At 30.5% G+C, this 13,869-nt stretch overlaps 2 protein-coding genes across 3 annotated transcripts; one reads left to right on the top strand and one right to left on the bottom strand.

Annotated features, from left to right (window-relative positions):
* Nucleotides 1-3,575: 3,575 nt before the first annotated feature.
* Nucleotides 3,576-6,279, top strand: LOC124843623 (protein indeterminate-domain 7-like). 2 transcript variants are annotated; one of them, XM_047320419.2, is made up of 4 exons: nucleotides 3,576-3,736; nucleotides 3,865-4,113; nucleotides 4,256-4,652; nucleotides 4,950-6,279. In XM_047320419.2, exons 2-4 carry the CDS (start codon nucleotides 3,972-3,974, stop codon nucleotides 5,833-5,835), a joined length of 1,425 nt encoding a protein of 474 aa, XP_047176375.2. In that variant the 5' UTR covers nucleotides 3,576-3,736; nucleotides 3,865-3,971; the 3' UTR covers nucleotides 5,836-6,279. The 2 variants fall into 2 exon arrangements, with proteins under 2 accessions (XP_047176375.2, XP_047176374.2); XM_047320418.2 differs by having other exon boundaries at nucleotides 4,253-4,652.
* A 5,307-nt stretch (nucleotides 6,280-11,586) lies between these two features.
* Nucleotides 11,587-12,770, bottom strand: LOC124843627 (fasciclin-like arabinogalactan protein 11). The gene has a single exon (XM_047320423.2). It carries the CDS (start codon nucleotides 12,516-12,518, stop codon nucleotides 11,670-11,672), a length of 849 nt encoding a protein of 282 aa, XP_047176379.1. The 5' UTR covers nucleotides 12,519-12,770; the 3' UTR covers nucleotides 11,587-11,669.
* Between the last annotated feature and the right edge of the window lie 1,099 nt (nucleotides 12,771-13,869).

The raw sequence follows: 13,869 nt of genomic DNA, 5'->3' as shown, positions 1-13,869 counted from the left end.
TGTGTGACACATCTATGCATTAAATTAAATATTTTAATTTGAACAGTGTTTAGAATGCATAAATGTGAATATTCTCTGTGGATTTGAAAAAATGGGATTTGTTAGAAACTCGTGACAGACAATAAGGATCATACTATGTTTAGCCACCATTGTTAATAATATATTTATGAAGTTCACGTGCACATCTAGTGTTACTGTTGTTCATGTATCATAGGTTAAACTTAACTTAGATACCTCTCCAATGTCATTAGGGTTTTTCTTTTAATACAAGATTTCGGTTTTTGATTTTCTGCACTAATATTTCCATATAATTATACCTAAATATGTGAATATTTTTTAAAATGGCATTGGATCCTCTATATTTCATCTTTGCCACTTTATATAATATTCTTATGAAGAGGACAAACCCTCAATATTCTTTGGTATGTGATTTCTGACAGCTACTGACATTTTGTCAAAATATCTTCCTTTCTAATTTATTTAATTGTTGAAATTGTTAGAATTTTAAAAAATAAAAAGGTAATAATATTTCACATATTTGATGCAAAGAAAAAAAAAGTTGCAATACTTATAAGAGTTAAAAGTAAAAATTAGAAAAATATGGATTGAAACACTCCTAAATTTATTTTGAAAATAACAAAAAATAAAACATTTGATTATTTACTCTAATAAACAAGCTTTACGTGTGCATGAAGAGTATAAAGAATTTGGCAAAGAGATTAGCACAAGCTTTTTCAACCACAAGACAATGAATATAATCTTTTTTGTCAAAAGTTATATTTTTTTTACCATTTTACATTATTTTTGCCTCCCTAAGCATAATCTGAAAAGACAGTGTTGCTACACTTTTTTCTTTTAAATTCACATATATATGGATGTGAATTATACTATGTAAATGGGTCAAATTTAATGTTACAAATTTAAGCTAATTTTTATCAAGACTCTCTTTTATTAAATTTATAAATAATAGACCTAAATGTATATAAATTTTAATCATTTAATCCTTTTATAAATATCTTTAATTGGTAGATATTTTATTTTTAAATTTTATTCTGATAAAAGACATTTTGAGAAAACTTGTTTCTATAGCCAATATTAATAAAATTTTCAATTATAAAGATTGGTTAATTTCACTCCTGTATAAACTGAGGAGGGAGTATTGATGTGTTAATATATACTTTTTTTTTTCTGTGTTATAAAGAACTTGTTGATATATATTAGTCTGAGAGGTAAGAACCTTCAATGAGAGGAATCATGATAAGCATTATAATTAACAGAGACTGTCATGTATATAAAAAAATCTTAAAACAATATTACTTTATTGATAAAAAATAGAAATAAAATTAAAAAAGTGTCATTGAAAATTATTTGAACAGTTACATTTATAAAAATATAATTTAGAAATATTTTATCACATTACATTTTTTTTTTCTCTCTAACATGCAAACGAAGATAAAGAAAGAAGACAAGAAATTATGCTGGAGACCAGATCGATGATGTGGGCCACATGAACGAATTTATAGAGAAAAGTGAAGCAATAGACAGCAACTCGCTCAAGAGTTTATCTATGAAATAAGTATATAATTTTTTAAGTAAGATATATATAGATATATAGACTTCACATTCTTTATAAACAAAAAGTTACTAAAGCAATGGGATAATTTTAAATTTATTTATAAAATAATTATTTTATTTTTAAATAACTTTCATTTTGATCTTTTAAAAGTTATTTGTCATATTTATGAAGTTTTGGTTTTTTTATTCTTATGTCATTTTTTCGTGTTTATTAACTATACTATATAAATAACAATAAAATTGTTGTATTTAGGTATAGTTTATTAAAATAAAATAAAAACTTTAAAAAGTATCAGTGTGGACTTATTTATTTATTTATATCACTCAATAATCATTAATTTTCAGTTTTTATTTTGTACTAAATCAAACACGGGTGAAAGAGAGAGTTGGTGTGAATGCTTATTGAAATCGATCGAATTTAAGAATCATAATCGCATCTAAATTAAGCAACTGTGTAAAATATCTATTAAAATTATTTACATGGAAATAATGATATGTAAAATATCTATTAAATTGTGGTTATAATTATAATTTTTAAAGTTTACTTCATGTTGTAATATTAAAAATTGAAAACTCTTATCATTTATCATTGTCCTCTAACATTCTCATGTTTCAACTTTTGAGCCATAGACACAGATACATCACTCTCTCTCTCTCTCACACACATACACAGAGAATGGTTTTGTGTTGTGGGCTCCCATTCCCATTCCCAACAGGTTAAGCCTCACGGACACCATCATCATCACAACGCCACCTTCTCTCTCTTCCTTCTTTCTCTTCAGATTCAAATTTCTTATTACATTATATATATAATGAGAATTTCTTATATATTTAAATAATACATATACACAGACACAATAGTATCTGTGTTTACGTTAATGTAATATAATATAATCCAATTATGAATTAATATTTTCATGGTTGCATGTAAAGAGTCACCTATGATCTGAAATTAATGAACCTAACTTTGTTTCTATTCAACTTAAGTAAATACATATTTTATGTAGAAAGGTAGTACACGTACTCAGATGTAATTAATAGTTTCTATATAAATATTAATTTTCTTACAAAAAATTATCACCAAATTATAATTTATTTTTTATTTATAAAAAGGAAGAACCGCGCGGGGAAACAAGAAAACAATTAACTAATGAATAAAACAATATGATTGCATCGTCATCAGTCACGAAAGAAAATATGAGAAACATGACATCCCATGTTTTGCCAAAGTATCTGTGCTGGGAAATTTGTCTCCCAGAATATGTGTTCCTGAGAAATTATAAGCCACAGGGTGCAAACATAGAATATTTACCGTATTTGATAACAAGATTCCAACTCATAAATATCTTCATAAAATACATGTTTAATTATATTATCACGTGGAGCAATTTGTTAGCCACAGGGTGCAAGCATAGAGCATCTGTCATTTATTTATTTATTTAAAGATCTAAACTTTTACCATATTTAGCCATGTGGAGAAGTTAAATGATTAGTGCATGCTATAACATAAATATCTAAACGAACTGCTGAGATGACACTTTAACTAACGTAAATTAACTATGATGTATATTTAGTAAAAAAAAAAGGTAATTGATATTTTAACGAGAGAAAAGCCAGTAGTTAAATATGTGAAATTTAAGAAGGTTTTCCAATAACATTAGCAGTGTAGGAAATGACAGGGTGAAGAAGCAAAGCTTCGTGAACGAACAAAATATATATAGATAGTTGTATATGAGATTGAAATGAATAAACGGTTGGTAAAAAGTTGACTTTTAAGTGTAATAATCTTATAAGATGAAGTTTTCATGTACATTTATATATATCATATATTATTATGAAATGATTTAATTTGTAATAATAGTGAAATAAGAAAAGGAAGGTGGTTTAATTTGACTTGGTAGATTAACAGTGTTAGTTTGATGAGTAGATAGTAGGTACTGGTTTTGCTAGCTAATGGGTATTGGTATATATGGTGAACGAAAGCGAGAGACAGAGAAAGTGGTCCAGCTCAGTCTATGGCTGACTGACACCCTCAGCAGCCGTGTTGATAAGGAGAGAAATCAGATTCAATTAATTTTAACATATTCACTCCCAAACTATTCCTTATTCTCTCTTCTCTTTCACAATTCTCCAACATTTCTCCTCTCACCGCAATTCACATGTACGTCAAACAACCATTTTTCATTTCTTCTCATCTATATGCGTGTACCTTTTCTTGTCTCAAATCGTGAAATTAAATAAATTTATTGTCTTTTAACTTCTTCCTTGTTATGCCACTTTGTTTTGCAGTGCCTGCGTCACCGTTGTCTGCTTCAAAACTTTTGAGCTAGCTTGTACTTTCGGAATTTGCGAGGTTGCTTGTTCAGGACACTTCAAAATTCTCTTCGGTTTCAAACATGATGTCTGGTGAAGCAATAACTGTCCCTTCCAACCTCAGAGATTCCTCGGTTCAAGTTCACGACCCAATCTCAAACCCTAATCCTAACCCTAATCCAAACTCTTCGGTTAAGAGAAAAAGAAGCCTACCCGGAACACCAGGCAAGTTATTATCCAAGTCCTTCTCTTATGTCAATCAATCAATCTCCGTCTTTGTCTTGTATATGTTATTTTTTTCTTATATAATTCACAAAAATTATATTAATTAATTCTGGATTAGTAAATTAATGGACCAATATAGCAGATCCGAATGCTGAAGTGATTGCTCTGTCGCCAAAGTCGCTGATGGCCACGAACCGGTTCATATGCGAAGTGTGCAACAAGGGTTTTCAGAGAGACCAGAACCTGCAGCTGCATCGGCGAGGGCACAATCTGCCGTGGAAGCTGCGGCAAAGATCAAAGGAAGAGGTGAGGAAGAAGGTGTACGTGTGTCCCGAGAAGAGTTGCGTGCACCATGACCCTTGCAGAGCCTTGGGAGACCTCACTGGGATAAAGAAACACTTCAGCAGAAAGCACGGTGAGAAGAAGTGGAAGTGCGAAAAGTGCTCCAAGAAATACGCTGTTCAATCTGACTGGAAAGCCCATAACAAGATTTGTGGGACTAGACAGTACAAATGTGACTGTGGCACAATATTCTCCAGGTATCTACTATCACTGTTAACACATGCTTCATCATATCAACCTCATTCTATTAATTACTTCATGTATGTCTCCACTTGATTTGATGCATGTTTAATTATCATATGATAATCTCATCAGTTCATCTATTTATGAGATGAAATAATTCTTGAATTTTTTAATATGGCCAATTCTTGAATTTAATGTATGTTGGGACGTTTATTAAATGCAATTAATGTTTTGAACTGAGAAGTGGAGAATGTTGAGGAATGATGTAAACGGTGTAGGGAATTAATTATTGTAGTTGTTTGACAAATCAGGAAGGACAGCTTTGTAACGCATAGAGCCTTTTGTGACGCTATGGTGGAACAAAGTGGGAGACTTCCGGCAATTTTATCAAACCTCGGAAACGATATTTTGATGAACGCGCAAGGCCCGAGACTAATGCCTCAGGGACTACAACTACACGGGTTTCATTCAGAGTTTGGTGGGCCAGGTTCAGAATCATACATGGGAAATTTTGCTGATGCTGAGCATGTTGAACATAAGCTAAGGTTGCCGATATGGCTAGACCAGACAAATCTTCAACTCAACCATCCTCTTGGCGTTGTTCCAGGCAATTCAAGTGTATTCTCAACTGGAACAACCTTGCCGGAAACAAACAACATGTTCGGGATATCGTCGTCACAGGCACAGTGGACAAATTACCGATACCCCGAAGCATCTTTTAGAAGTGCCAGTGTTTCTGTGCCTCATGGACTGAAGCTAGAGCAAGAAGAAAACAAAGGGGAGTTGTCGCATAGCGTGAGCTCTTTGTACCCAAGTCACATGGAATCTATTAGGATGGGTGGTAATTCACCTTTCGACAACTCTAACTTTGGCCTGTTAGACCCGAACATGTCAAGCACGTCAACCAACAATGTGGTCGAAATTCAGAAGATATTCAAGCAAGGAAACGAGGCTGAAAACTTCAGTCTCATGGTGAGTTCCCAGGCAAGAAGCAACATGGAAAGTGGGTTTTCCTTGAGTTGCAGGAAGAGTTTGGAGCATATGGTGATGCCTGGCATCGAAGAGTGGGAAAGTGGAGAAGCAGAAATAATGGAGAAGCAAGTACATTCGAGTTCAAACACTGAAACGAAAGATTTCATGGGTGTGGGAGATGGGTCAGTGATGAACCTGCAAAGGCAGTTCCTTGGACACTACTGATGGAGTTGGGTTGATTGCATGATGATGATGATGATTTCGAGCATTAGAGTTTAGAATGAACAGAAGATATGTACCTCAAAGTGACGATAACAAGGAGCTGATACCGACCAGCGAGTGATTGGGTGGGCATGCACAGTGAACAGGGAGCTATCACGTGATGAAATCGATATCATAAAGGCATCCCGTGAAGGATGTGGGGGCCATTGCGTTTTCGAACAGACAATATATATTCTCTCTATTCTATGCTACCTAGCTTCTTCTATTGTATATTCTAAGTAACAATTTCATTTCCCTCTTTCTCTTTAAGTTTCATACATTCTGCATATCCTACCGAGTAATGCTGTGTACTATAGGGCAAACAATAATAATAAGTAGACACACGTACACACACACTACTCTTTTTCCTCCCTCAATGTTATCTTGCTCAAACACTACCACTTTCAACTCTCTTTTTACTTTAAACCAATCTTACAAAATCTTTTATGGTCATCAAATTTCTATTTTACAGGTTTTGGAAACAGTTGCGATATAATATGTGTATAAAATCACGAACACTGTTACGATTTTTTTACCACTACAGTGTTTTAAAAATAAAACACAGGCCTTGTTACGTGTTTTTACGACGATGCAACTTTAGCAGCTACAGCATCTGTTGTCCATGACCTACTTTTTATTTGTTTTCTGTGACCTTTGGGAGGCTGTGAACTACTTCCCCCCTCAAATAAAATACTCACAAAGAGGCAAAACCTTTCTTTCCAGCTATTTCTTTTTTGTTGTTTTTCACACACAAATATATTATCTGATGTACAAAAGCGTGACCACTGATTCAACTATTAAACCAAGTCATGTGTACACTACTTTTCGTATTTAAGCAGGACCATATATATATATATATATATATATATATATATATATATATATATATATATATATATATTAAAATTGTGGTCACATTATTACAATAAAAGTTAAATTTTGAAAGAAACGTATGTTTCTTAACTAATAAATTAATTAGTCAAGATTAAGATGATATATGCATGCAAAACTTTGTAAAGAAACAAAATGTAACAATTAAAGCTTTTTGGTTGCAATTCTTGTAATTTATTTAAAGCTATTATAAATATACCAAATATATCTATTATGGAAATTAGACCACAATTTTAGACCTATAGAGTAAAATTTTATTTTGAAGGACTTGAACATGAGATAAAGAAAATTTTGTATGACCGTCATCTCCTTCGTTTGATGATTTAAGAGGGGAGACGATTCTGATACACTTTCATTTTCCCAAAGCTCTCCATGACAAAGTTTTTCACGTAATCTCTGACATTTCAACCAGTAATAGAATTTGCTTACCTTATTGATTTTTCTTTTCTTGTTTTGTTTTTTTCGCAGACAATACTTGATCTGAATAATATAACCAGTCAATTATGTATATCTGAAAGGTATACATAATTTCGAGTAAATAAAACTCTTCTAAAAAATAAACTTCGGTAAGTAGCTTATAGATAACATATTATGAATAGTCAAGTTTAATTTAGAGAATATATTATTGAGTGTCAACTTTATTAGCATTTGATTTGATTCGAAAGAGAGAATCGCCAAGTCATAAAATATTATGACCTAAACATAAAATAAATACATTTCTGTTTTCGGTTTGTTTTCTGGAATAGTTTAACTATTCTATTGTTGAAATTCTTTTAAGACATTATTACTTACAAGAAATTCCTTTTTATGATCGTTAATTTCTTGAAAGCTTTCTTATAACTATTATATCATCGTTAATTTCTTGAAAACTTTCATATGACTATTATATCTTTAAAAGATGAATGGTGAGAATAGAATAGAATGTAATGTAATGTGTGTGTGAATAGAATGTAGGTTCATAAGTCCTAAATGATTCGGAGTCAACTCTTGTTTCATAAATACGAAGTTGATTTTTTTTGCACGTCTTCAAGTTTATGTAGAGTGATAATTCTCTTTAAAAACATTTTTTTATGTCTTCAAGAACATGAAGCGAGTCCTTTTCCTAATGGTGTCTCATTATTATAAATGCATGGTGGATAAATTGTATCACAGATTGCAAATGAAACAAGGACAAAAGATAATATAAAAATAGTATACATATACCTATAAGATGAATAAAACTATCATTCAACAATTAATTAATCTTTCTCAGTACTTTATTGCCCTTTTATTCCATGAATATATATGTGGTTGCATCAATGACTATAAATGTCTAGTACAATAATTAATTTTATTAGAGTTTGCAGACAAAATGAGGGTACGTGGTTTCTTGAAAATGTTTGTCCACTTGTCATATTTCATATTTTCTGCTCATCTATCAATCTCCAATTTAAGAAATATAATTTCAATTAAAAAGTTCAAAATGTGGTTCTTGAATAATGGATCATTATAACCGATTCCAATTTTGTTCAGTGATAAGTTTGACTTAAAGCTTTAAAACTATTTTTTATTTATATATCACATTATTTAATATTTTTTTTATAATGCTATAATGGATCAGAGGAATTCATGGTTCTATTTCATAGGTTTCACAATTTTTTTTGAATTAATTTTTTATTTATTTTTGTTCTAACCACAATTCCAAATTTTGATTGACATAAGACACTACAAAAATTACGTATTTTAGAAGGGTTTTTTTACATTAGGTATCATTCTGAATCTATTTAGAAGATTTCAACATAACATGTAAAACAAATTCAAAATATCTCAGTTTGAAAATGGATTCCTAACAAAAATTTGAACGAATGGCTGCAACATTTTTACCTCTAAGCCTAAAAAAGTGAGCATGTATCCACATTATCATGAGAAGAATAACTAATTCCACTAGGTTTGTACAATTTTTGCAATTAAACATAAAATAGAAAAAAAAACTTTAGAAACAAATTAATATAATCAAAATCACTACAACAAAAAAAAAATTAAAAAAAATAAATAATTATTAAAATTATAAAAAAATAACCACAAAAAAATATTAAATTACGGACAAACTTTTATCAATAAAAACAAAATTTATCAATAAAACATAATTTACTGATATTTTATCGAATGTTTTAGAATTTTAATTAGTGATAAATATTTTTCAATAATGAATCTATGGATAGAATGTTTTAGTAAATAATAATATTTATTATTGATGAAAATAACCATTAATAATGGTTATGTCAATAATATTTATTGATAACTTATAATGTTTATTATCGAAGCATATTTTTGTTAGTAAATTTTGTTGATAAAATGAATGTTAAAATTGTTGTTTTTGGTTTTAACAATGTTGTTGGTAAATCCATTAATAACTAAGTTTTTTAAATATTATTAGCAAATTAATTGGTAGTTGATTTTTTTGATGATTTATCGATAATTCACTTCTTATAAAATTTGTTCGTAAATTCATAAAAAAAAATGTATTTTTTATAAAGTTAATTCATAGTTTTATCACTAAATTTATTGATAAAATGGACACTATATTTTTTAATTAAATTTGATAAAATATTTGTATAAATTAATTAGAAATGAGTGAGAAGAAGATAAAAAGGAGGAGAAGGAGGAGCACTAGCAATAGTCACGGAGATGACAACGACTGTAATGGCGATGACAACAAAGGAAAAGAAGGAGAAGGAGAAGGAAGAAAATAAATATGAAGAGGAAGAAGAACCGAAAGTTCTATTGATGAAAAATTGAGCAATGATAGCACACACTAGTAATAACAATAGTGGAAAATATGGATAAAGAAGAAGAAAAAAAAAAGAGAAAACAAAATAAAAAAAAAATAAAAATATTAAATCGTGATATGTATAACAAATTTTGATGATTATCGACTAACTTTAGATTTATGTAATTTCATTATAGTCTTAAAATAAATTTATATATTATAGAAAACAATAAAAAAAATGAGGTGGTGATGGATGATAAAAACATGTTCACTTCTAATGTGACGTGAAATGATTACGGTCAAGTTGAGATAATGGTTAGAGTGAGTTGCTTGGTTTTTTTATGTGTCACATAGGTTATCTTTTCATAAAAAGTCTTGGAGGGAACAATAATGATAATGTATGGGTAGAACTTGATATAGAAATAATGGATGAAAGGTGGTGCATCCATGGCTGATGGTTTAGAGGTCAATTCACAGAACCGTTTGGATATTATTTAAAGGAGACATATCTTTTACTTGCTTTTCGGGTTGTTGCACAGCTATATGCGTGCATCATATATATGAAATGATTTTTCAAAATTACTCATATTTTTCATATCCTCTTATGTACAAATATTTTTAATAATATTTTATTTTAAAGTATGTAACTCAACCTAAATATAATACTTTATCATTGAAAAAATTACTATATGATTAAAAATATAGATAGATCGAGTAATTTGCTTCAATAAGGAGAAAATGGTTATATGGAACTAAGGGGCATTGTGCATAGAAAGTTTAATCAGCTTTAATTTCACTTTTTAAATAACATAATAATTACTATAATGTTGTATTATTTATCAAAAGTATTAGATATATTTTTTATTTTCAAATTATTTTTGCAAGTTGGTTTCATTCTTAAATTACAATATATATTGTAATTTATAGAAATTATGTATAATATGCTTTTTAATATTTATTGTTGCATTATAATTTATAGTGAAACTTTGTTTTGTCATATGATAAAATATATGATAAACATCCACGTGCCACTATTTAAAAATTTGTTTTACATTATTTTATATTTAGTTTAGAAGAAACACATAATTTTTTTAAAATATTTTAATAGCAAAAAATATATTTAACGTTATATTATATCACCTAATGGTAACAAATCAATTTATCTAAGTAAATTAGAATTGAAAAATAGAAATCGCGGTTATATATATATATATATATATATATATATATATATATATATATATATATATATATATAGGGTTAAATATGTTTTTAGTCCCTAAACTATTGACCGTTTCTGGTTTTCGTCCCTCTTCCAAAGTAAGGTACAATTTAGTCCTCAATCTTTAAAAAACGTTCGTTTTAGTCGAAAAAACGAACATTTTGAGGACTAAAATGAGGACTAAAAACAAAATTTTGAGGACTAAAACGAACGTTTTTCTAAAGAATGAGGACCAAATTGTACCTTACTTTGGAAGAGGGACGAAAACCAGAAACGGCCAATATATATATATATATATATATATATATATATATATATATATATATATATATATATATATATATATATATATATATATATATATATATATATATATATATATATATATATATATATATATATATATATATATATATATATATATATATATATATATATATATATACACACACATAGATACTGTGCGGATATCTTTTTAATATGTTAAATCTTTCTTTACGTATTTCAATTAAGATAATTTTATTAAAGAGTTAATAGTTGAAATAAAATTTGTAAGCTTCCTGAATAATTTATCTATTTTTATTTTAAAACAAATTCCTTCTAAGACATGTTCAATAATTTAAAGGTTGTGTATATATAATTAATTTTGAAGTGCCCAAATTTATTCATAAAAAAGGATGAAATATAAATTAATATTAGAGTATTTTTCAATAATTGTTATAGTTATTAATCTAATATTTTAGAGAGATGAAATAAGGAAGATATTAGAGTTAGCAAACATAAAAATTTGTTTTGGCTACTAAGAAGAAGCAGACAAACATAAGAAGAAAAAGACAAAGCTTAGAAGTAAGAAAGTAGTATGGCACTCGTTTTATTTGAACAAATACATAGCAGTTAGTTCTTCAATTGGTTGGTATATTCAGACACATCACCTTCCTATATACCCAGAAACCTCAAAAAGACGACACCAAGAACAAGAGGCACCACCCAACTTCCTCTTACACCAATTCTCGTACCTCCAGAGGTCACAGTGGGAACAACCTGCGTTGACGATGCCGACGATTCTTCGGAGGACGGCGGCTTCACCTTCGCCGGTTCAGGGGCCCTCGCCGTTTCAGTAACCGGCGCCGGCGGCAGAGTTGGTGCAGAAACGATTGTCTTTTTCTTAGTGGGGAAAAACTCGGAAGGAAGAAGCACCTTACCTACCTTATAAACAGCAAGATGCTTATCCATGTATACGATCCCATTGATGGTGGTGTTAACTTGTCCCGTGGAGATGTTAACGCTGCCCCCGTAACTTATCACGTCGAGCTCCACCTTCCCGGGCTTGTTTCCGGCGAGGGTTCGAACGGGGTTGGTGAGGGTGTCGAAGCTGGCGCTGGAGATGAAGTCCGGGAGGACGTGGAACTGAACGAGCTTCAGTTTCTGGCCGTCGGAGAGCGTGTTGAGGAACCCCGGTGGGAGCTCCGAGAAGGCGCCGTCTTCGGGTGCGAGAATGGTTAAGCCACCGGATTTTATGGTTATGAGTTGGGAGTTGAGTTGGTTGATCAGTTGCGTGGTTTTCATGAGGCGGAGGAAGATGTTGAAGGAGTTCGTTTGTGTTAGAATTGATGCTATGTCGGTGGCGCCGGGATTGTTGTCGGTGGGAGGCGGCTGGGGTAGGGTGGGAGTCAAGGGTTTTGTTGGGGCGGCGGCCGGCGCGGTGGTGGGAGATAGAGCTGTTAGAGCGGTTGCATGCAAGAGGAGAAAGAGAAGTGCAATGGGAAAAGGAGAGTGTTTTGTCATTTTGGAAAAATTAAGGTTGTGGGGGTGTTAGTTGGGTGGCTCTAATGATGAGTGTATGTTTGGTTTTTTGATGTGTTGGAGAGATGAAAGGAAGGGGATATATATATTGAGGATTTCTGTGAGTTGTATTGTTGTGTTGGGATATAATTAAGGTGTTGGATCATTTGAGATGAACAAGACGTGAGAGTTGGATGCATGTGTATGGTTTATGTTGGAAGAGATTAAGGTAAGGTGTCATTGAGGATTGAAACAAGGGAGCACTTTTCTATTTGTTTTGTTTTGGTTGAGAAGGCCAATAAATTATATGGGAGTTAATTAGATGCGTATATTGCTTCTAATTTAGAAAGCTTTATAAAAATCTAAACAACCCTTTTATTTAGTTCTTGTAGTGAAGAAAATCCAGAGTTTATTTGGTCTCTTTATCCTCGTGTAATCTTAACAAATGTGTCTAAATATCATTATTTACAATTAAGATAAATGTGGAATGATAAAACAAAGTTGAAAATACAAGGACATACAAATAATGTTTAGGTATTTTTTAAGATGTTATTATATATTTTTAGTTACGTGTTAGTTTTAAATGATAAATTATTATATCTCAAAAGAAATTATACATTGAATATTTCACAATAAATTGGATTGACTAACTTAATTTATTGACACAACTATGAGCCTTAATCTAACTTAATTTATTGACACAACTATGAGCCTTAATATCAAACTTTAGATCTCATAAACATCAAAGATTGATTAGTGTTGGAAGTCCACTTAATTTAGAGTATATATGTGGTTAATTTAGATTATATAAGGAAATGCAAACCTTACTTTACAAACAGATTTTGTGGGGTTGAGTTAAACTTAAATCCACTTCTTAACATGGTATCAGAGTCAAGTTAGAGTCTATCTTAGCGATATTTGTTGTTTGTTGACATATTACTTCATCCGTTATCGGACCGTTATCGGACCACCTATTATCGGGTTGCTATCGAACAACTCATTACGCTTGAGATATATATACCTCGACGTGAGATGAGTGTTAGAAGTTCCACATCGGCTAGAGATAAAGTCAATTTAGAGTATATAAAGGGGTGCAAACCTCAATTTACAAGCTGGTTTAGGATTGATTTAGGCTTAAAGTCTATTTCTTAAAAATTAGAAAATCAAGTTATATTATATTGAAATACATTAAATGATTTTGTGAAAAATATTTCTTATATGGTAACAAGAATCATAATAAAGTAGTAGATATTATGTCTAACTTGGTGATAAACATCTAGTAAGGAAGTATAATATGATGCAACATCTAGTAAGGAAGTATAATATGATTTTCTATTTCCAAAGTTTGTCGAGT

This window comes from Vigna umbellata, chromosome 6 (genome assembly GCF_029865625.1).
Source record: "Vigna umbellata cultivar VRB3 chromosome 6, Vumbellata_1.0, whole genome shotgun sequence".
Lineage (NCBI taxonomy): Eukaryota > Viridiplantae > Streptophyta > Magnoliopsida > Fabales > Fabaceae > Vigna > Vigna umbellata.
This window is presented reverse-complemented; position numbering and strand designations above follow the sequence as displayed.